The sequence below is a fragment of the Stegodyphus dumicola genome, chromosome 5, assembly GCF_044657685.1.
Source record: "Stegodyphus dumicola isolate Sdum_Otavi_A_Nest chromosome 5, ASM4465768v1".
Lineage (NCBI taxonomy): Eukaryota > Metazoa > Arthropoda > Arachnida > Araneae > Eresidae > Stegodyphus > Stegodyphus dumicola.
Window position 1 is genome coordinate 50,366,140 of NC_140772.1, and position 22,625 is coordinate 50,388,764.

At 30.3% G+C, this 22,625-nt stretch overlaps 1 protein-coding gene across 1 annotated transcript in view; it reads left to right on the top strand.

The window, feature by feature from the left end:
* LOC118189807 (uncharacterized) overlaps window positions 1-22,625 on the top strand; it is a 72,838-nt gene that overhangs the window by 20,888 nt on the left and 29,325 nt on the right. The window contains exons 7-12 of the mRNA XM_085816641.1: window positions 144-206; window positions 2,401-2,466; window positions 6,820-6,885; window positions 6,964-7,011; window positions 17,525-17,566; window positions 20,364-20,485. Of these exons, the coding sequence (XP_085672767.1) occupies window positions 144-206; window positions 2,401-2,466; window positions 6,820-6,885; window positions 6,964-7,011; window positions 17,525-17,566; window positions 20,364-20,485 (407 nt within the window). The remainder of the gene's footprint in view (window positions 1-143; window positions 207-2,400; window positions 2,467-6,819; window positions 6,886-6,963; window positions 7,012-17,524; window positions 17,567-20,363; window positions 20,486-22,625) is intronic.

Genomic DNA, 22,625 nt, shown 5'->3' on the forward strand with positions numbered 1-22,625 from the left:
CCATGCATAAGATATTTGTGAAAAAATTTTCTAACAAACTATGTTTGCCAAATTTGATGTCTCTTTATACTAAAAATATAATTTAAATGATTTGTTGATATATAAACTTTTTCTAAATGTGTTGATGTAAACTATGTTTCCAGATTCAGAAGAGGAGGTTCAGAAAAGAAAAAGCAGTAGTGGTAATGAAGATGCATCAGCTGATGGTAAATGTTTCCATGCTATTAGGAATATGAATTGTAACTGCAAAAGAATTCTCTGTTTTGTTGTTTGTATGCATTGAATCCATGCGTGAACGTTTAGTAATTAATTAAATTTTTGTACATTTTCATCATTTTATTTTTGTATATTGGTACCAAAATTTAAAATTAAGAATAGTTATAAATTATTTTTACTGTGATGAACAATATAAATTCTTTAAAATAAAATACAAACATTGAAAAATGTAATTTAGCTTTTATTTAGATACTTTTCCATTAAAGCCATAAGATGCATTTTCAACACCATAATGTTGCAGTTTGGCTTGTTTATTTCCCCATGTTTTTGGTGCAATACTAGGTGAAATGGAATAATTGGGTGTAGTAAAACGAAAGTACAGACACTCCCCATGTTACAAATTTTCGTAGATATGAACAAACTCAAAGAGTGAAATTTGTTTTGAGTCAAAAAAAAAAAAATAAATAAATAAAAAAATAAAAAACTAAATAATATAAAAAATGGTTGGTAAAATGAAAAAAATTAAGTTCTAATTAAAAATTAAGTGCAAAAAAAGGGCCACTTTGTTTAAAATAAAATCCTTTATACAAAAAATTCTTGGAAGTTGTGAGAAAATGGTGAAAGTTACACATTTAAAGATCAAAACAGTTCTTAGGAATAAAAATCACAAACTAGAACAGGTGCAGTGCTAATGCAGTCAACAGATCGATGTGTTTTGAAGAGCAACAGTGAGAAGAGGATGAAGAGCCTGCTCTAGTTAAAAAGTTTGATACAAAGTTAAAAGCAGTTGCATTCACTTTTTTGGTAAACCAAGATCCAAAGTCTGTGAGGTTTGTTAAAGTAAAGTCTGCAGTGCATGATGCCACACATTGCCATTGCTTTATTAACAATGAAAGAAAAAAATATCTTCAGACAAGTTTCTATACATATTTTCTTATACAGCCTCCTTGACACGAATGTCCCTTTTACATTGTCGATGAGTCTTCCGTGGGTGAGTCAGTACTGGTCAGACATTGACTCATCCCCACCCATGTAGAGATCTAATCCAAGGCCCATACTGTATAGTAAAATAAGCATTATTCATTTGTTTTAGTATTTTTATATGCTAGTATGTGTAGGTCTTGTCTTGTAAACATTGTTAAGTGATATGCATAATGAACCTTACCACATTTTATGAACAAATTTGATCATTTGGAACATAATTAATTTACAAAGTGGGAAATTATTCTCTAATTTCATGACAAAATCCTCAACAAAATATTAATGGAAGAAGAGTATGGCTTACATTATTATTATTATTATTATTATTATTATTATTATTTGGGGGTGGGGGTAATAAGACACATTTTCATTGCATCCATCATTTTTAACATAGGACGAACAAGGAATTCACTCATGTAATTTTCCAGCCAACTATTGTATTGTGATTCATTTGAAGCAAGCTAACTTTGAGTCCAAACACTTACCATTCCTCGCCAGACTTCCTTTACTTATGGCTAACAGTATAAGTTAAGGATCCTTACAGCAATAATGAAAGGAATGAGTAATCCAACAAACCGCATTTGTATTCAAAATATCTTTTTTTCTCCTTTAAGTGAAGACTTGCATATCCATTTTGGCTTTGAGTGGCAGTTAAATTTCTTGAGGTGATTATTCAAACACAATCTTTTTTGGGGGGAAGAATATCTCTTTTTTAAAGAAACAGGAAACTTAAAATTCATTGCAGTTAAAAAAAAAAAAAAAAAAAAAAAAAAAAAAAAAAAAAAGCAAGAAAAAAAGAGATTAGATTAAAAATAGCATTATGTCATTGAGGATTATAAAAGCAATTATCATAAGGAACAAAGCCAAACCAAGCTGGAGACCATTGTACCAAGAAAATACATCAGAACAAAAAAATAGTTAAGGGATATTGTTTTAATGAAAAAATATTATTATTATTAATTTTATATATTTATTTGTAGGACTTTGGGAAATGAATGGGAAAATAGTATTTTCTTTTCTTTCTTTTTTTTTTTTAATTGTTCCTTTTATTTTATTTAATAATTGATTAGTTTAACTTGTAACATGTAGGTAAACTGCACTGAAATTGCATGAGACTGCACCTTGCTCATTTTATGTCATATTTATCACTATATCTTATTTCTGAAAAACTGAATTAAATCTTACTGAAAACTCTTTATACAGAATCAGATGTAAAGTCTAAAAGGAAAAGAAAATTAAGTAGTGATGAAGAAAATGAATCAGGCCAAGGTGTGTATATTTTGAAAGAAATTTATATTATTCTTTCTTTCTCTCTATTTATATAAGTGATTTTAAAACTTTTTATTAAAAAACTTTAATGGGTGATATTAAGAGATGATAGATATTTTATTACTTTGAATTTTTAATATGATGGGACTATGTAAAAGTTTTATTTATTAATTGAACTCTTTCAATACACAATGTTGAGACTATTTCCATAAAATTCTGATGTCATGTTTTAAGGAATTTATTAAGGAAGAATATTTGTCTGGGATAAATATTTAAAAAAATAAAGCTCTGAACCACTTTTTCAAACACCTTAATCTGAGTATTATAATTGAATATTAATTATCTTCAATAATTTAAAATTATGAACAAATAACTTCGAAAAACAAAAGTATTACCAAAAGATATAGTATTCGTTACGAATGTATGCCAAATTTCAAAATTTAAGTTTTTTAAGTAACGTAAGGAACTTAAAGAGTAATTTATTTCATTAAAAGATTTTGTAAATTTGTAATAGTTTGATTGAAAAAAATACTGTAACTTGATGTAATAAAAATGTCAGTTGCAAAAAAATCATGTGTACCTAATAACTCTTGCACCATCAGAATTAACAAAGTGAAATACATTAACACAGCATATAAATTTATATAAATACAGACTTTAAAATAAAGTCATAACATGCAATAAAATATAAGATATTTTGTTATCTATTTGTTATTATGTTATTTATTTATTTGTGTTATATCTAATGGTGGTTGCATTTTTATAGGGAGAGATACCTGTAAAATAAAATCGTAAGTTTTATATTTAAAAACCTGAACTTTTTGTCGAATTGGAGGATTTCCTTTGGTGCGCTCCCAAAAGATCATGTTTATCTTATAGACTTTTCTTATGCATAATTCCTTTTATTTTTATGAAATAATCATTTAATGTTTGATATGCTCATAACAAAGATAAATAGGAAAAAAAAAATAAAATCCTGTCCTAAACTATTTCACATGTAATTTTAAGACAAATTAAAATATTGCTATTGGAGCCTTATCTGTGCAAGAGAGATGCAAACTAACCAGTTGACTGTATAACATGTTCTTTTAATCATTTAATTTTTGCTTTTAACTACTTTGCCATGTACAATGTATTTTTAGCATCTTTTATTTTCTAATAATAAATAAAATCTTGCTTGTAAACATGCTTACAATAATTGTAAATAAAATGTTTGTATATATTTTTGGTACTTTTGGAGCAACCAGTTCATCAAAAGAATTCGAATCTAAATATAAGAAATTTTTTTGTTCATAATTCCGTAGTTATTATAACATCAGTTTTGAAAAAATATTTTGGTTCTTTCATTTCTAATGCATAAATTTGCTGTGTTAAGACATATTTTGCAAAAGTGTTTTAAACATCTCTCTTAGAACTTTAACCAGAAAGCAATCTTCTGTTTCATGGCACATGCTTCCGAATATCCACTGTTCAGGTAATCCTTTTGGGCATTATTTTTCTGAAGTACAAATTCTCATTGATTTCAGAAATTGTATTGGGTCTTCCAGTTCAGGCTTTAGCATGTTTGATCAGATGTTTTGAGCAAACTTACGTCACAGTTATTCCATTCAGTAGTTGCAATATGGCAAATGTTTGTATTAGATTAATGTATTTTACCTGACTAACAGCAGGTAAAATGTGTGACAGTTGGAAATAAAAAATTTTTGATCCATTAATTTCAGTCAGAAATGCTCTTCTTTTTTTAGGCTTTCTTTACCTGTACAATAATATTAATTTTTTTTAAAAATTTCATTTATTTATTATTTGTCTGTGTATCTATCCATATGTAGATCCTATGCCAGATCTCATGTTTTCAGCCATTAGTCTTAATTAGGCAACCTCCCACTGGGGATGCCCAGTGGGAGGTTGATGTCAGTCACCTATTTATAGTGCTGACTGCTTTTCTCTAAACAGTTGACGCACCTACTATTTCCTTATGCAGCCTATTTTTGTCTTAGAGTTTCATTTCTATGATTATTCTAAAAAAACAGTGCATAGTAGAATTTGTTTTTCTTAGAAGGGCAGAACGAGTGTCTTTCAGTTCATGGTAAACTGGAAATAGTTTACATGTTTGTGGATGAAATGTAAATTTAAAAATCAGATCATGAATCACTCTTAAAGAATTCAATGCAAGAAGCTAATATATAAAAGATATGGGGGGGGATATCAGTGCAATGAAGATTGAATCATGAAAAGGTGCACATAAAAGATTTAAGGTATGACAAAAAAAAAAAAAAAAAAAGAAAAAAGAAAGCAGAAGAAATGAGGATTGTTATATTAAAGGTTGTTAAGGTTACCTCTTTAGGTAATTAATTGTATTATCCCCAAAAGCCACAAGTACTGTCTTTTAATAATGACATTGAGGGGTATAAAAAGTAAAAATTGTGTATTCATATCATAGGTTTATAAAAAATACAAGGGCATTACAATGTTAACCGCTTGCCTAATTATCCCGGGTTTGTATATATTGCAGTTAATTATTATCCCGAGAAAACTCGGGCAAAGCAGAATTTGTCAGTACAATTTGTTTTATCATGGTTTTACTCGACCTGGAGGAAATGAGAAGAAATATTCAGCTTTTATTGGCAGTTTGCCAAGTTTTGTTGGTTTTGCGGTTCTTTTGGTGGGACTGGTCACGTGTTTTCCCTATTGTCTAGTACAGTCAAAAGTCTTTAATCCGGACGTCCATAATCCGGAATGATCTATAATCCGGACCTCAAAGGTACAAACCTTCTGCGCATACCTTTACGCATGCACATATGCATCCATGCATGTGCATAATATGTTTACGCATTTACGTTTAATGTATAACAGACGGTATAAGCTAAGCTAAAATTATCTAATTATCTATTTCAGTTAATGTTGCAGATTGTGTTGTTCCTTAATCTTCGAATTGGATCCGGCTTATTATTTTTTGCAGACTGTTGGAGCAATTTTATAAAAGTAAGCTTGAACTTTCAATTATGTCAAAAAGAATTTCCAATTCTGGAGCTACCAAAGGATCTACAAAGCGAAAGCATGTTCCGATGTCCATCAAACAAAAAGTGGAATTGCTGCAAAAAAATGGATAAAGGCATATCCTTTGATTCTCTAATCATTCCGAAATATGTTTATCAATTTCACGCTGCTCTGCGGGGGGAACGACGCGGCGTGCAATGAACTGGAAGTTGATCTATCAGCACTATCCTTATCTTCAGGGCAGATGTTTTTATTTTATTCAGCTTATAATTCCTTACTAAATGTAGTATTTCATCTCGATGTACTTAAATCAAATTCCTCATCATTATAAATATCACGAATACAGATCAAATAGTTTTCTGGTTGCAATTTTCTAATTTCGACTATGCGTAATGTATGCTTTACACGTGCGTACATTGAAAGAAATGTTTAATAAAGTAAACAAATAAATATAAAGCTTTTTTTTTTTGTAAATTTTGATACCCTTTAGATCATAATTGCTCTTTATTTCATAAATTACAGTTTCATATTTTTAATTTTATAATTTCTGCATGCCATCTTACCAGATTTAAACTGATGATCTATAATCCGGAAAAACCGATAATCCGAAATCGGCAAAGTCCCGAAGAGTCTGGATTAAAGACTTTTGACTGTATACGTCGGCTTGTGGTTTAGTAATGTATAAAGAATGATACTTGCGTTCAAAAAAGTAAAATAATAGTGATGGTGGCAAGATAGCGAAAGCGATGATTTTTCAGATAGTGATTATAACCTCAAGGCATTTTCCGGATGTTATTCCTGCTACTGAAAAAAAAAAAAAAAAAAAAAAAAAAAATCCAATGAGACAGTGTTTTCTGTGCTCCCATAAAAGAGATTCCAGAGGTTAACCAGTAAGAAAAGAGATCAGGTAACAGTGTATAGAATGTTAGGTTTCACTTTGTTGTCCCTTGTTTAAAAAAACTATCATACAACGACTAATATTTAATTTTTTTTTCATTTGCCTGAGATAACTCAGGATAGTAAACTAATATTAAAGCTAAATGCTTTTACACCTGTAAAAAAATTAAAAATTCAATTTAAAACATATATATTTTGTTTCATTTCATTGTATTTTATAATAAAATAAAAAAATGTGATGATTTTTTGCTATTTTTTTCAAAAATATTTGTAAGGGTTAAGTCACTAGTCATGATCAGGACACTGTAAAAAGACTAAAATTGATCTAATATTTTAATGTGACTTTATATATATAGATCAGATCAATATGAAATGTAAGAAATTTCTCATATAGTAACTTAATATCTGTATGAATTTCAGCATGGCAAGGATGATTGTTTTTTACTTGTTATATTTTAGATTCAGATAATGAACAAAAGAAAAGGAAGAAGATAAAGTCTGTTATTGAAGATGATTCAGATCAAGGTAATAGAATCTTTCACTTTATTTTAATATAATATTTAAAAAAAATGTGAAGAAGTTAAATATTGTACTTCTGCATAGGTTCTGATGCAGAAAACCAAATGAATGAACAGGAGGCATCTGATGGAGGTTTGTGCTTCTATTACTGTACTATCTGATTTCCTATTCTTGATGCAAACTATCCATTTTTTAATAAATTGTAATTTTACATTTTATTGGAAGTTAAAGAGGACACTGTAATTTATGTTACACAAAGCTGTGAATTTGTATAGAATTTTTATGTACGATTGTTGAAGGGAAATTATGAACCATTTTATGAACAAATGATCAAAGCTTTGTAATCCTGCATCATTCTTGTAGCTGGACTTTGCAGTATACCTGTGTAACTGATTTCCTGATTTTTAAGAAATTTTTTTGAGACATGTTAATGTCATCTTATGTTTTATGTTTGAAATCTAAAGCATTCATTAAAGTAAAAAAGAATAATTGTGCAATATGTAATGCATGTAAGTTTATAATGTGGAAAAGCACACCAGCCCCAAAATGCAAATCTGCAAAATTTGTTTTGATAAGTGCATTTAAAGGTTTGACATTTAGGTAACTAAGTTGTAACTTTTACATAATTGATATGTGTTTAGATTTCCATATATAACAGAAGAGATTTCTGGAAAAGGTATAATAGAATATCAAAATAAAGTAATTAATAACTTAATTCAAAATAATCTAAAAAAGCACATTTACAAGTACTTGTGTTGTGATTGGTGGCATAAATCCATGTCACCAATCACAACACGGCAGGAACCATTTATGGTTTTAGTCAATTTTTTAGTGTTTTATCATTATATAAGGTATGACTGTTGGTTGCTGGATGTTCTGGTGCCATGCAACAGCCATATTTATACTCCGTAGTAAAGGGAACAAAGATGTAACATTATCTATTGGCAAAAATATTAACAAAATCGAAAAATTAAGTTAATATGTTTTGATAATGTTAAAAGTTAATAAAGTAAGTGTAATAATGATAAAGTTAATGTTTCAATAGTTTTTTTTTTTTTTTGACTGTTTTGATTGTATAATTTTCAATAATTTTTTTGTGCAAATCCAGGTGATTTGCATGATTTACATTTCAAATTATTTGGATTTATTCAACAGTCCTTTGATAAATAGTTATTATTACCTTAGCACAAACACAGGTTATGTATGCCAAGTTTTCCAAAATCAGTATGATTTGACATGGATTTCATGTTACATCTTTCTGCTTTAAGTTTTGATTTTTAAAAGATATTTTCGTGTTTTACGATAGCTTATTCTTTTTAGATTTTATTGATATTATCAAAACTTACTGTACCAGTATTTAGGGATTGCAATTAAATAACTCGCAACTTTCTATTTTTAAAACTGCAAGAGCAATGGTTTTATCGACAATATTGTTAAAGTTAACTCATTTAGACTGTATATTTGTTGTTTGATCCAGCTGTTGCAAATAAATTAAGTTGTAGGAAAACATCAGCTTCCAATACCGTTTTCCTGCATTCCCAGACAGCAATAAATTCACATTTGACAGTGTCAAATGGTAATTCTGCCACATAATCTGAAATAGAGCTATCCTGTTTTTGATAAATTGATAAAAAGTAATGTTCTGAGACTAGAGGACTTTTCTTTGGCGCTAAAAATGCTCCTATGGAATTATTCGTTTCGATTTGTCTTGAAAAATATTTTGCATTATAAAGTTGTACCTTTTTTTATGCTAATTAACCAATTGTTTTATGTTTTGGATTTTTACTTTCACTTCTGCCTTTTGTTTTTCCATCGTAATACAAATTAGTTCGCATGTATCTAAGGTGAAGTTTTTAGATTGTACTAGTGTGTTTTGCCTTTTGATGCCATGTTACTAGATTGCTAGAGTAGGTAAGATTTGCATTCTTCGGCCTTGTATTATAACTGCTTATAGTTGAATATCTATGCCTGTTAAGAGCCAACTTCACATTAGTTGATCTGTGTAGCCATTGGCTACCAGCTTATTTAAATTAAATTTTACATTTGACTTAACTGTTATTTTAAGTTATCTTGCTGCAAGTGGTTGGCTAAGTTAGAAGCATCAAGTGTGTCTTCTGTTCTTATTTAGTTTTAAATAAAAAAAGTCTTTTATACCCTTCTCAAGTTTCAGTTGTTACTTTAGACGTAGTGATAATTTGCTGCCAGTCTATTTAGCATTTGGTCTGGTTTTGCCAAGTATCTGGGCCTTGCACCAGATCCTTCCAGACTTTAACAAAGTTCTCCCAAGCCTTCATGTTTAAACCAGAGGGGTTCGAGGGGTCACTACTACCTTTTTCATGAAAATCACATGGGGTGCTTACAACAACCTTGACCAGTAAACAGTCAGGATAAAATCCTTCCCTTACATCCCATAGGGAATTGCCAGGCTTATTGTTTTTATCTCCTCATGCCAAGACTGCCAGAGAACAGATCTTTGCCAATACAATGAACAACTGCCAGAGGAGATATTCAAATGAACAAACTTTTTTACGATAAATTTTTTGTCACCCTGAAGGTGTTGTTAAAACTGAAAAAAAGGAGCAACAGTACAGTTTGCATTGCCAAACTTTAAAAAATTTGTGAAAGACAATTATTGTGAAAGACCTATGATGAAAGTACTAAAGCAGTGAAATTATTCTCTTGTACAGTAACACTACATCCTGCATAGTTTGTTAAGAAATTATTGATATAATGTGACCTGTATATGTAAGTAATTTTTATTTGTTTCTTATTGTTATAGTAATATTGTAATAGTTAGTTAAATTTATGATGAACCTATTGTTCATCGGGGGGGAGTTTGTTGAAATTATTTCTTTTTCCCTCCGATGGATTCATTTTTTCTTTTATTTTTTATCGTCTGTCGCCGACTAGGTCACGTGACTGGCGGCAGAGAAGGAATGTAATACTCTTTTAGTTAGCTTGAGGGCGACGCCTTAAAATGATCTGATCTTGGCCGCATAGCGGTAATTGTTCTTGATAAACGAATATTGGCCCTATGATGGGAAAATTTATAATATATGTATGATTGTGCTTTCAATAATGTAAATAATGTACATAAGCTCTTCATTAAATGTTTTGTTTTTATATAAAAAAATAGAATCGTGAATGGCCAATATTCGTTTATCAAGAACAATTACCGCTATGCGGCCAAGATCAGATCATTTCAAGGCGTCGCCCTCAAGCTAACTAAAAGAGTATTACATTCCTTCTCTGCCGCCAGTCACGTGACCTAGTCAGCGACAGACGATAAAAAATAAAAGAAAAAATGAATCCATCGGAGGGAAAAAGAAATAATTTCAACAAACTCCCCCCTGATGAACAATAGGTTCATCATAAATTTAACTAACTATTACAATATTACTATAACAATAAGAAACAAATAAAAATTACTTACATATACAGGTCACATTATATCAATAATTTCTTAACATCAAGAAAATTTTTTCTGAAACTATAGAAAAAACAAAACATTTAAATTAACATTTCTCAAGATCACCACAAATCATTAAACCAAGGAAAATAATAATGAATAAATGAAAACATTATGAAAAAGAACATTTTTTTTTTTTTTATCATCAGTTTATCAGTCATTCAGTCCAATTTTTTTTTTTTTAACGAGTCACTGATTATTACAATTACTGATATCATCAATTTCTAAATTGTACAATAGCTGCACTGGACGTTTGATTACCGAATTACCAGTTTTCACTTCACACGATTTGATCATTCCATCTCTACCAATAAAGGTTTTGGTTATTCTTCCTAATTTCCACCAACTTCTAGGTAAATTTTCATCATGAACAAGTACTATATCATTTACGTTGAATGCAGATGATTTCTTCTGACCGGTATAATAAGCAGATCTCAAGCACAGGATATATTCTTTTTTCCATCTGTTCCAAAAGTGAGTTATTAGATTTTCTCGTGTACGGAAACGTTTTAACATTACTTCTCTGGAACCTGGTAAATTCAAGTCATTCCTCCTTACAGCTGGCAAACTCAAGAGTCGTTTACCAATCAACAGGTGGGCTGGAGTAAGTGCGGAGGGCTCTTCAAGATCAGAAAAGACGTATGTTAATGGACGCGAGTTTATCATCGCTTCTATTTCAAGCAAAAGCGTTTCTAATTCACTTTGAGTCAAAGATGATTTCCCAATGTTCTTTCTTAAACTAGTTTTTACACTGCGAACTAAACGTTCATAAAAACCGCCCCACCAGGCAGCACGTTCCACAATGTATTTCCATGTGATTCCATGCGAAACATAAAATTTTTTAACTTCAGGGTGGTTAATCACTTTCCACATTTGCTTTAATTCAAGTTCGGCTCTTTTAAATGTTCTAGCATTGTCTGAGTACACAGTGGAACACAAACCTCTTCGGGATACGAACCTGCGGAACGCAAGTAAAAATTCTTCAGTGCTCATGTCTTTTACGAACTCAAGGTGAATAGCTCTTGTAGTAGCGCAAGTAAACAATAAAATGTAGTATTTGTTGTCATTTTCTTTTACATACAAAGGACCTGCAAAATCGAGTCCACAAATTGCGAAAGGTGGAGATTCATTAACTCTATCCGCTGGAAGAGGTGCAGTGATTTGTTGTCCAGGACGTGCATTATATTTTTTGCATATTAAGCATTTACTCAGGATTGATTTGACGTATTGTTTTCCTCTTAAGAGCCAGAATTTTTCACGTATATGCACTAGAGTATCCGATACACCCGCATGATAAACCTTTTCATGAGCGTCTCGTACTACTAATTCACTTAATTTATGTTTTGAAGGGATTACTATTGGATGTTTGTTGTTAAATAGTAGGTTTGACTTTTGTAACCGACCTCGTACCAAAAGTAGACCTTCATCTGATAATATGGGATTTAATTCGAACAATTTTGAATCTTTTGGAATATGCTTGTTTTCTCTTAGAGACTCTATAACTTCAGGAAAACTATCTTCTTGAGCTTGTTTTAACCAAAAGATTTCAGATTTACTGATTTCTTCTGCTGAAATTTCCGCAAAATTTCTATTTTTCCTTTTTACTTTTAAATTTGATATAAATCTGAAAATCCAAGCAGTCACACGATAAAGTTTTTTCAAGGAACTAAATTTTGTCAAATTCATGAGTGGAACATTTTCAGTTTTGTCTGCTTTGATCAAACACGCTAGGATAGCTTCCGATTTTCGAGATTCTTCTGATACATCATGTAATTTTGACGTCGATAGTTTGGGTTTTGGCCATTGACTTTCAGGTAACGAAAGAAATGCAGGGCCATGCCACCATTTCGAAGAATTTATCAGTTCTTTTGCAGAACAACCCTTTGTTATTAGATCTGCAGGGTTGAGTTTTCCTTCGCAATGTCTCCATGAACAAGGATCTGAAATTTCATGTATTTCTGAAATTTTATTAGCAATGAAAGGTTTCCATCTTTTAGCTGTACCTTTAATCCAATGTAGAACTATTTCCGAATCTGACCATAAAATGACATTTGAAATATGTAGAATATTTTTCAGGTAGTTGGCAACCCTAGCACCCACCAGTGCTCCCATCAATTCAAGGCGGGGAAGCGTTAATTTCTTTAATGGTGCAACACGTGATTTTGCCAAAACAAATGTAGTTTCAAACTTATCTTCATCAGTTCTATATCTCAAGTATGCGACTGAGCCATACGCATTCGGATTAGCGTCACTAAAAATGTGTAACTGAACAGTGTCCCTGTCTAAATTTGGTACATGAAAATAATATCTGGGAATTTTCAACATTTTAAGTTCTTTTATTTCAGAGAGCCATATTTTCCAGTCATTTTCGAGTTCTCCAGAAAAGATCTCATCCCAAGGTACCCCTTGAAGCCATAGCTGTTGCAATAAACATTTAATTCGAATTACAAAGGGTGCGATAAATCCAGATGGGTCAAAAATTTTGGCTGCTATTTTTAATACATTACGTTTGGTACATTCAGTGTTTATAGAGGACAGTAAGGGTGTTAATTCTAGTCCTAAGACATCTTCATCATTGTTCCATATTAAACCTAGTACTTTTAAGGATGTACATGGAGTGTCACTATTGAGAGAGATTAACTTTTCCTCAAGCCATTTCTGCTTAAGCTCTAGGGAATTGGTTTCGAATTTTCTTAGATTTAGACCTCCTTCATCAAGAATTTTAACAGATTTATTTGATAGATTAAGCGCTTCTTCAACAGTTGTCGCTCCAGAAAATAGGTCATCCACGTAAAGATTTGAGTTAAGCATTTCAAACGTCTTAAAGTTAGAATTCTTGTACTTATCAATGTGATGTTTTATTGTGCAAGCAAGGATGAAAGGACTACAAGTTACACCAAAGGTTGCTCTTGTCATTTTGTAAGAAATTACACTCTCTTTTCTATCAAGGTTTTTAAAATAAAGAAATCTCAGATAATCTCTGTCTTCTTCTGCGATTGATATTTGAAGGAATGCCTTTTCGATATCTGCCGAAAAGGCGATCCTATTTTCGCGGAATTTCAAAATATCGTCCAAAACATTTGGATTTAGATTTGGCCCTGGGTGAAGACAATCATTGAGAGAAAGTGCATCATTTGATTTTGAAGAAGCATCGTAAACGATGCGTACCTTTGTTGTTGTTTTGTCGTCTCTAATTACAGGATGGTGAGGCATATAATAAGAATTAAGTGTCGAGCTGTTTTCAGGGCATACTTCTACAATTCCTAAATGTTCTTGTTCCCTGAGAATATTGTTGTATTCTTCAAATAACATTTCATTACACTTAAATTTATTTTCTAGACTAGCAAATCTTCTTTTAGCCACTTCAAGATTATTTCTCAATAAATCGCGAGATTTGCTCCATAGTAACCTTGCCTCATAACGACCATTTTTAAATTTCAAATTATTTTGAAAGTCATTTATGATTTCTAAATCACTAGAATTCTTTTCGTTATTCTCAACAATACCCATGACTTCTAAATCCCAAAATTTCTTCAGTTCATCATTTTCACTCTCAACTGATACACTACAACAATTTATTCTTCTATCTTTTGATTCTATCTGCCCCTGAATAGTATGTCCGAAAATAGTTTCTGCAATGTATAAATGCTTCCCAATTTTTCCCACAATACCTAATTGAATTTGCCATAAAAAGTCTGACCCTAGTAAAATAGTTATTTCCCGTTCATGCCCTGTATCAGCAGGATTAAATCCTCTCATTTTCAAGCGTTGAATCAAACCTTTGTCTGGAATTTTGACTGTAGCGCCAGTTATTTTTTCAACTACCAAGGCTTCAATATTTATGGAATTGTTTGTTTGCGAAACATTTTGTAATTCAAGAGAAACTACGTCAAATGATGATTCTTGTGGTTTTCGTCCGCCAAATGAATATACTAATAAATTTTCTTTTCTAATAGGCTTTAAATTCAGTTTTCTTACTAAATTTTCTTTTATAAAGCATTTTTCTGAACCACTATCACACAAAACCCTTGCATGGATTTTGTTTTCACCACCAGAGACACATACAATACAAGTTTGGAGTAATGTAGAAATAGTTTTATTTTTCTGTTCAGAAACGCAAGATACTAAGGTTGTGGATTTATCTGCGTTAATATTTTCAGGACTTTCATGTTTTTCTGATTTATTACAGAACAGCTCATTGTGAAATTTATTACCACATTTCGAACATGGGGTTAATTTACTTTTGCAGTTAGAAGACAGGTGTGATTTTAAGAAACACTTGTAACAGCGTCCTCCCTTCTTCAATTTAAAACGTTTCTCTTGGTCTGTATACCTTTTACAACCCAAGCTTGTATGATCCGAAGAGTCACAAAATACACAAAATATTTTTATAGAAGTGTTCAAGGCAGCAGCCGAAGGAACACTTTTCGTAGAAGAAAAGTTCTGATTATATTTTTGTTTGGAATTAAAATTAGTGTAAGTGTCATGTATTTTATTACTAGAAGAATTATTTACTAATATTGTGGCCTCACGGGCACGTAAATCTTCTCTTATAAATTCCAATAGGTCATTGACCTTATACTCATTTTCTGTATTATTTTTCTTATGAAATTCTAGAACCATGTTTTCTGGTAACAGTTTTAACAGTATAGGCAAAAGTAGATGCCCGTATGAACCTGTTGTTACCCCCATTGACTTGAGATTTCTGATATGTATTTCACATTTATCATACAGATTTCTAAGTCCCCTTATATTATTTGATGATTTTACTGGCTCTAAGTTCAAAATTTTATTTATATGACAGTTTATGATTGTATCACGCCTACCATATCTTTCGTTTAACAATTTTAGGCATTCATCATAATTTTCATCAGTGAGATCAAACCCTGATACAACATTATACGCAGTACCTGTCAAAAGAGATTTCAGGTATTGAAATTTACTTATTTTTGACAAAGAGTCATTGTTATCCACAGCATTCTTGAAACAGTTAATAAATTCTAAATAAGTACTGGGATCACCTGAGAACCTTTCAATATTTATTTTTGGCAACTTAACTGCCGGAATAAATTTACCTTCGATTACAGGAGTTACAGGTACATTTTGAACTACGTTAACTTCGGTATCTGCTTTACATTTTCTTAACCTATTCTTAATTTTGGATTTCATACTCAAAATTTTATGAGAGTATTCTTCAACCGATTTTAATTCTTTTTCATATTATCTTCAATCAATTTATCTATCTCTTTATCAATTTCATTTAAAGAATTTTCTTTTTCTGGCAAAATATCCTGACACTCTAACAAGGAATCTGTGTCAGTTCTTTCAATCGCTGCTACCAGCAAATCTTCTGCTTTATTTATTTGTTTAGTGATTGCAGATCTGATAGCAGCTCTTTTCGACTTTAATTTGTCTATATTTTCCATGTTTCAAGTAATGGAATATAACCTTATAAAATTCAACAAATAATTGTAACAAAAATTAAAGTACAGTATTTCAGTATTTTAAGCACTTCCTTTAAAAACAATATACTTATAGTCCACAAATTTCCTTCGATTAAGACCAATTAATTTTTTCAAGCATCAATGAAGTATTATTCTTTCAAGTAATATTTCAATAAAACAACATAAATATTCAATACTTTTATTCAACTCAATCATTATTTTTCAAGGTTGAATACTTCAAGAATGAAAGAAAATGGCTTACCTGATAATTTCAGGTACCCTTCCATTATTCCAGCATAGAACTATATTCAACTATATTCAGTTTCGATTTTAAAGTATCTAAAGGTCCGGGAATTTCGGCACCAAAAACATGTGTATAAAAATTGTCACGTTTATGCTCACGAATTCAAGATTCTATTTTTTTATATAAAAACAAAACATTTAATGAAGAGCTTATGTACATTATTGAAAGCACAATCATACATATATTATAAATTTTCCCATCATAGGGCCAATATTCGTTTATCAAGAACAATTACCGCTATGCGGCCAAGATCAGATCATTTCAAGGCGTCGCCCTCAAGCTAACTAAAAGAGTATTACATTCCTTCTCTGCCGCCAGTCACGTGACCTAGTCGGCGACAGACGATAAAAAGTAAAAGAAAAAATGAATCCATCGGAGGGAAAAAGAAATAATTTCAACATAGTTTGCAAAACCAAAGAATTATTAAACCGACTGACCATCTCGATTTTTCATTATACGATTATCATTGGATAATATGAGCTATAACTGAGCTATAACTTCATATTATATAACTCCATACTAATATATATTATATAACTGCAGAGAAATTGATATTATATAACTGCACAGAAAGTAATGATTTCAAACCAATAATCGTGTGATAACCGTAGTTTGAACTGGTTATATGACACACAAGGAGATTTCTTTCGTGTAAATATGGATAAATTACTTGTAATTATAGCAGCACGACCAAAAGGCAGAACACGCTCTCCTACTGAAGTAGCTCAGACCCCAGCTTCAGTACTAGTTTCTACCTATTTGCATAAAGCATAATACTGAAAACTCATTCTGGTAGGAAAACTTAGGTGGGAAGTTAAGCAGCTAAAGGAAAGGCCTGTTCAAAAATAAAAATAACTATTAGCAAATAAAATAAAACCCCTAGAGTGTATTCTGATAAATGAACGCCTTTGCCTATTATGTGAAAAAAATCTATAAAGGATGTACGTTCAGTAGTTATGCATAACATTTTTTCTCTTTTTATTTTTATTGTTTTTGCTTAAGTTAGTTTAATTTTTGAGTCTTTATACAGTCACAGAATATTTAAGACATTAAGTAATCAATAGGCCTAATCCTATCTAACAGTTATGAAGAGGTTTGAACTATTATGCATGTTATTGAAATGTAATATATATGAAGTAAGTTGTTCTCTCAAAATGGCACTAATTGATTTGCTTGACACAGCTTTTTTATTTATCTTCAGTGTGTAAAATAAAAAATGTGATAGGATAGGTATCAGTATATTTAAAACTACATTTTTAATATGCATTGTGTAAGCTTATTACGTGGTGAGTCATTTGTGAATGGGTAAACAAAGAGTTTGCATTAAACTAATGTACAATCTCTGTTAATGCTTTTTTAATGTAATTAATTTGGTTTATGAAATACTTTCTGCATGATGATTTAGTATCCAAAATTTGCATTTTTTAGATGAAATGGATGAGGGTAAAGATGAAGATGGCTCTCCAAAAGGTGAATATATGTGGATTTGTGTGATATGAGTATTGATATATTTAGTGTTTAATTGTTGTTATTAGACAATTTTTGTTTTGGCAAATTTTTGGGGGGGATTTTTTAAAAAAATTTATGTATAATAAATATCTGTAAATAAGTTAGATACTCGGAAGGAATTAGTTAGTTTTGATGAAAGCAAACCTGACCATGAAGAAATGAAAGCAGGACCATCTTTAAAATGTATAAAAAATCTATTTTAAAAAAAGCAAAAAGCAATTGTGTTAGGTATATTAGAATCCATTGTGTTAGGTATATTAGAATATATTTTGACAGGTAGAAGAAACATGATTGAAATTATTTGCTTTTATATGTATATTAAAGCAAATTATTTGCATATATTCTTTAATGTGTAAGGAATTATTTCTGTTTTTGAAAATGAAAGGATTAAAAAATATTAACTTGAAATAATTATTGTTATAAAATATTCATTTGATGCACAAAACTTGGGGGAAAGATTGAACATTTGATGTTTGAACGTTCCTCAATGGTTTGATCATTTGCAAGAATCATGAAATTTAGTTCTTGGTATTTAATTATTTCAGCATTGAAAAACAAGTGATATATACATAAATATGTAAGGTAAAAAATATTTAAATCAGCTTTATAATTTAATTTAGCAATGGCCTCTTAATTCCTCATTTTTAACTTGGTTATATCCTATCGGTATTCTATAAATAGTAATAACGTTTCTGGACTATGTCATTTCTAGATCAACCTATGTCACATAGCTTGTGTAATGCTGATGATATAGCTAATTCGTCACCTGAACTCAAAATTTTGAGAACTGAAACTATTCTCTTAATAAGCAACCTAAACCAAAACCTTCTTTTGGTAAGCCTTCATATTATATAACTGCACACTTTTGCTTCTACCTCTATTTCCATGCTGCTTTCTTCTAATCACAATATTTTCAAAAATGTAAATATTCTTAAAAGGCATGATTAGGGTGCCAAGTGAAATGTGGTTACAAATATCATTTGAAAAAAAAAATGAATATTTAATCTTCCTCATCTGCTACATTTCCTGTTCATTATGGATTCAATATTCTACATTCTATACCATCAACATTGCTATATATATATATATATATTTACATCAACAATATGTGAAGTATGTTAATTTAAAAGGAGAGGGAGATTAAAGAAAAAGTATTTTGACAGGATTTGAAAGTAAAAAATTAAAATGTTTTTAATATTTTAGCTGGACACTTTCCTTTAATCATACTTTTATATAAAGTACATCATTATCCATTTCTTACACTGAAATTAATACATTTGTATATTATTCATTATTAGTTAGCATGCATCTCTGCATTTACATTTGCAATCCTTTATCAGATGTATAGGTCTTGTTATTAGATCTTGTTAATAATATGAATATTTGTGTATGTAGATACATTGAAAGATAAAAAATCCTATTATTGCCAGAATCCATACAGTTTTTCAGAAGTCAGTAATGAAATTTGCACTTAATAAGACTCTAAAATAGGAAATATGGTACGTGGCATCACAGCAAAGGGAAATGAATTATAGAAGATATTTGTTGCTTCTTGTTGATTAGAGAAAAGAAGAAGGAAAGGAAAAAAAGTATGCTTCCATTAGGGTTATGTGGATAGTTTTGGTGATTTTTATTGATGGCCATTCCTTATTCAGTATTGATGCAAAGTACCCTGTTGTACTGATAAGTTTTTTAACTCCATCAAATAAATATTTTGTCAAGACTCACCAAGCCTGTAACTTCTAACAGAAGGTCAATCTTTTGAGCAAGATTATGGTAATTGGAATTCTTATTTTTCTATAAAGCCAGAACTAAAAATAATAAATTTTTATTCTTATAAGAATGACAGCCTGTAATAAACTCAAATAAATTTGGAGCAAGAAAATTGTGTAACTGATCAGAAAGTAATGAGTGTGTAATTTGGTATGAGAACTCAAATTAGAACATTGTAAAGTTTTAATAAAATCTACTATAAACATGTATTTGAAAACAAAAAAAGTAATTTTTATGTTTTTTGTCCTTTTTTAATATAAAATTGTAATATAATACTCAAACACATAGAGAAGAATTCAAAATAATTTCATCTATGTATTTAATTCATATTTCTCTATAAAATATAGAAAAGAAATTGCATTTTTGTGTTTTTTGAATTTTTTATTTATTTTGTCATTATGTAATCTGATAATTTGTCTTTTTTAAGTCGCAGTCCACAAAAATTTGAGATCTGCTCAACAATGAATTCCAAGCATTGCATGCAAACTTATGAAATGTGGTTACAAATATCATTAAAAAAATGAATATTTAATCTTCCTCAGCTGCTACATTTTCTGTTCATTATGGATTCAATATTCTACATTCTATACCATCAACATTGCTATATATATATTTACATCAACAATATGTGAAGTATGTTAATTTAAAAGGAGAGGAAGATTAAAGAAAAAAGTATTTTGACAGGATTTGAAAGTAAAAAATTAAAATGTTTTTAATATTTTAGCTGGACACTTTCCTTTAATCATACTTTTATATAAATTACATCATTATCCATTTCTTACATTGAAATTAATACATTTGTATATTATTCATTAGATTATTATGGTCTTCTCTTATAGTATAATTTGATTTAAGTTTTGCCTTTACTTTTTTCCTTGTTTTGCATTGCAGTAACTATAAAAAAAAAATCAATTTTGTGTATAGGCTGATGATATTTTATTAAGAACATAAGACATAAATTTAATGTAATATTTTCATTTTATAGCAACTGCTCATGATCTCTTTGGTGAAGATGTGGATATAAGTTCAGATGAAGAAAATAGGGCAAATGCTGAAGAGAAAGTAATAAATGGTGATCTTGAAAGAAATTCACCTCGAGATACTCAGGTAATATAATGCAATTTTACACTGTAATAACATGTGGATACTAGAATTAAGTACTACCCTTTACACAGTGCTGGATTTAGCATTTTTCCTAAGTGGGGCAAAAGCTTAAAACTGCCGCCCTCACCCATCTTCCTTTAAGTTTCTCTAACAAAGTTTAATTTTTTAAATAAGCATAGAAATAGGTAGGGTTTGAGATAAAATGTAAAATCCATTTTATAATAAGAAATTCTTTATGTGCCATTTTTGTTATAAAAGAAATATACATAACAAATGGTTTTCTTTTCTTACGGCAAAGCATAAGAGAGCTACCTGGCCGAGAGAAGATATCGCTAAAGACTTTCTAAGAGTAATTGTCTCATATGCAAGGAAACACCCGTGCAGCCTGCTAATTCGCTTGATTCTAAACCCGACTGAACTGCCAGTGGTGAGACCTCTCAGCTGCTGGTGGCCCGACATACATACCAAAAGTTACATAATTAAAAACCTGTGCGATCCATCCTAATGCAGTTGCTTCTCCGGTGCCTTGAAATAATCAGATTTACATTTTCCCTAAATTAGGGATTTTTTTTCGATATTTGCAGCAATACCTACTCATACTAATAAACGATACTAATAGAAAATGATTCAATACTAAATACTAAAATAGTTCAGCACAGTACAAAAATGGGAATCACACATTACTAAATAATAAAAAATTTCATTTAAACAAATATAAGCAAATTACAAATCACTAATGCAAAGGATTGAATAATTTTATACCAATTTTTCGATACTAACATTAACTTTAACCTAGCATGTTAAAAATTCATTTCACAATAACGCCTTTTATGTAGCCTACTCAAGAACTCTACTAATGTCCTCACAAAGGCCGATAACATGATAAATACTTACATAATGAAATTTACGTTTTCTCCGAAATATGCAGTTTTGCAATATTTGCAACAATAACTAGCCAATAACTAGCCATATGAATGGAAAGTCATTCAGCACTAAATTCTAAAGCAGTCAGCATATTACAAAAAATAGAAATGGCACATTACTAAAAATAGCTTAAATGAATAAGTTACAAATCACTAACGCAATGAGTAATCAAATTCCTTTTTTTCAGTAACAAAGCAAGTCCTAACGTTCAATCAAATATGCACTCGTAATAAAAATAATCTTTAGTTACAAACAATAAATTACATAATCGGGGACAATAAATGAGCTGATTCATTACGTAACTAACTTTCATTGTCTATACATAAAAACAATAAGGGCTACTGCTGAAAAGAAAAGGTTAGTATTTGTACTTCTTTTTATAATTCTTATTTCATTAATAATTTTAAGTTCTTATCTAATGCTCTTAAAATTTTACTCTGCGAGCCTTTTATTCTTGAAATAAATCTGTGGCATCATCATAATTAACTTGATGTGCTGTTTGATTTTCGATTGCCAGAACTGCATGACTTGATAAATGCTCCTGGTTTATTGGTGCTGTCAGATAGTTTTTATTAAGTTTAAATTTGCTAAAACTTCACTCACAGCTTACGGATGTAGTTAGAAGCATAGCGTAAATCTGCAGGGCAATACAATATTATGAAAAGCATCCAGAAAATCATAGTGTAGATCTGTTGCAAGATATAAAAAGCTCTAGCCTTTTTTATGTTGACGAATAACATTGCTGCTTGTTGTTTAAAAATGGCAAGTTCCTGGCAGAACTCAAATGCTTTTAGATCTCGCTCATATTTTCGTGCAATATCTGCTCCATTCTTCTGCAATTCTTCAGTTGACATATTCAATATTTCACGACCATTCAGAAATGCAAAATTTGAATTTAGTATAGTAGCACTGTTTACTCTCGTTTTAATTTCTGATAAGATTTGATGAAATACAATTTTCATTACATTAGAAAATAGGTGAAAAGGATGAAGTGTTCATGATTCGTCCTCGTACAATTTATCAAATTGCTTTTCGCGCTTTAGAATTCATTTATTTGTCAAAATAAGTTCAACCTCAATTTTTTTGGCTGCTGCTTTAGATTCTTCTATCCAATATTCCATAGGAATTTCTCTCAAATTCATAAGAATGCGCAAGAATAGTATCTTCCTTTTGAATTTTAGTATTTATTCGATTGATTTCTTGAAGAATGTTAGCCCAA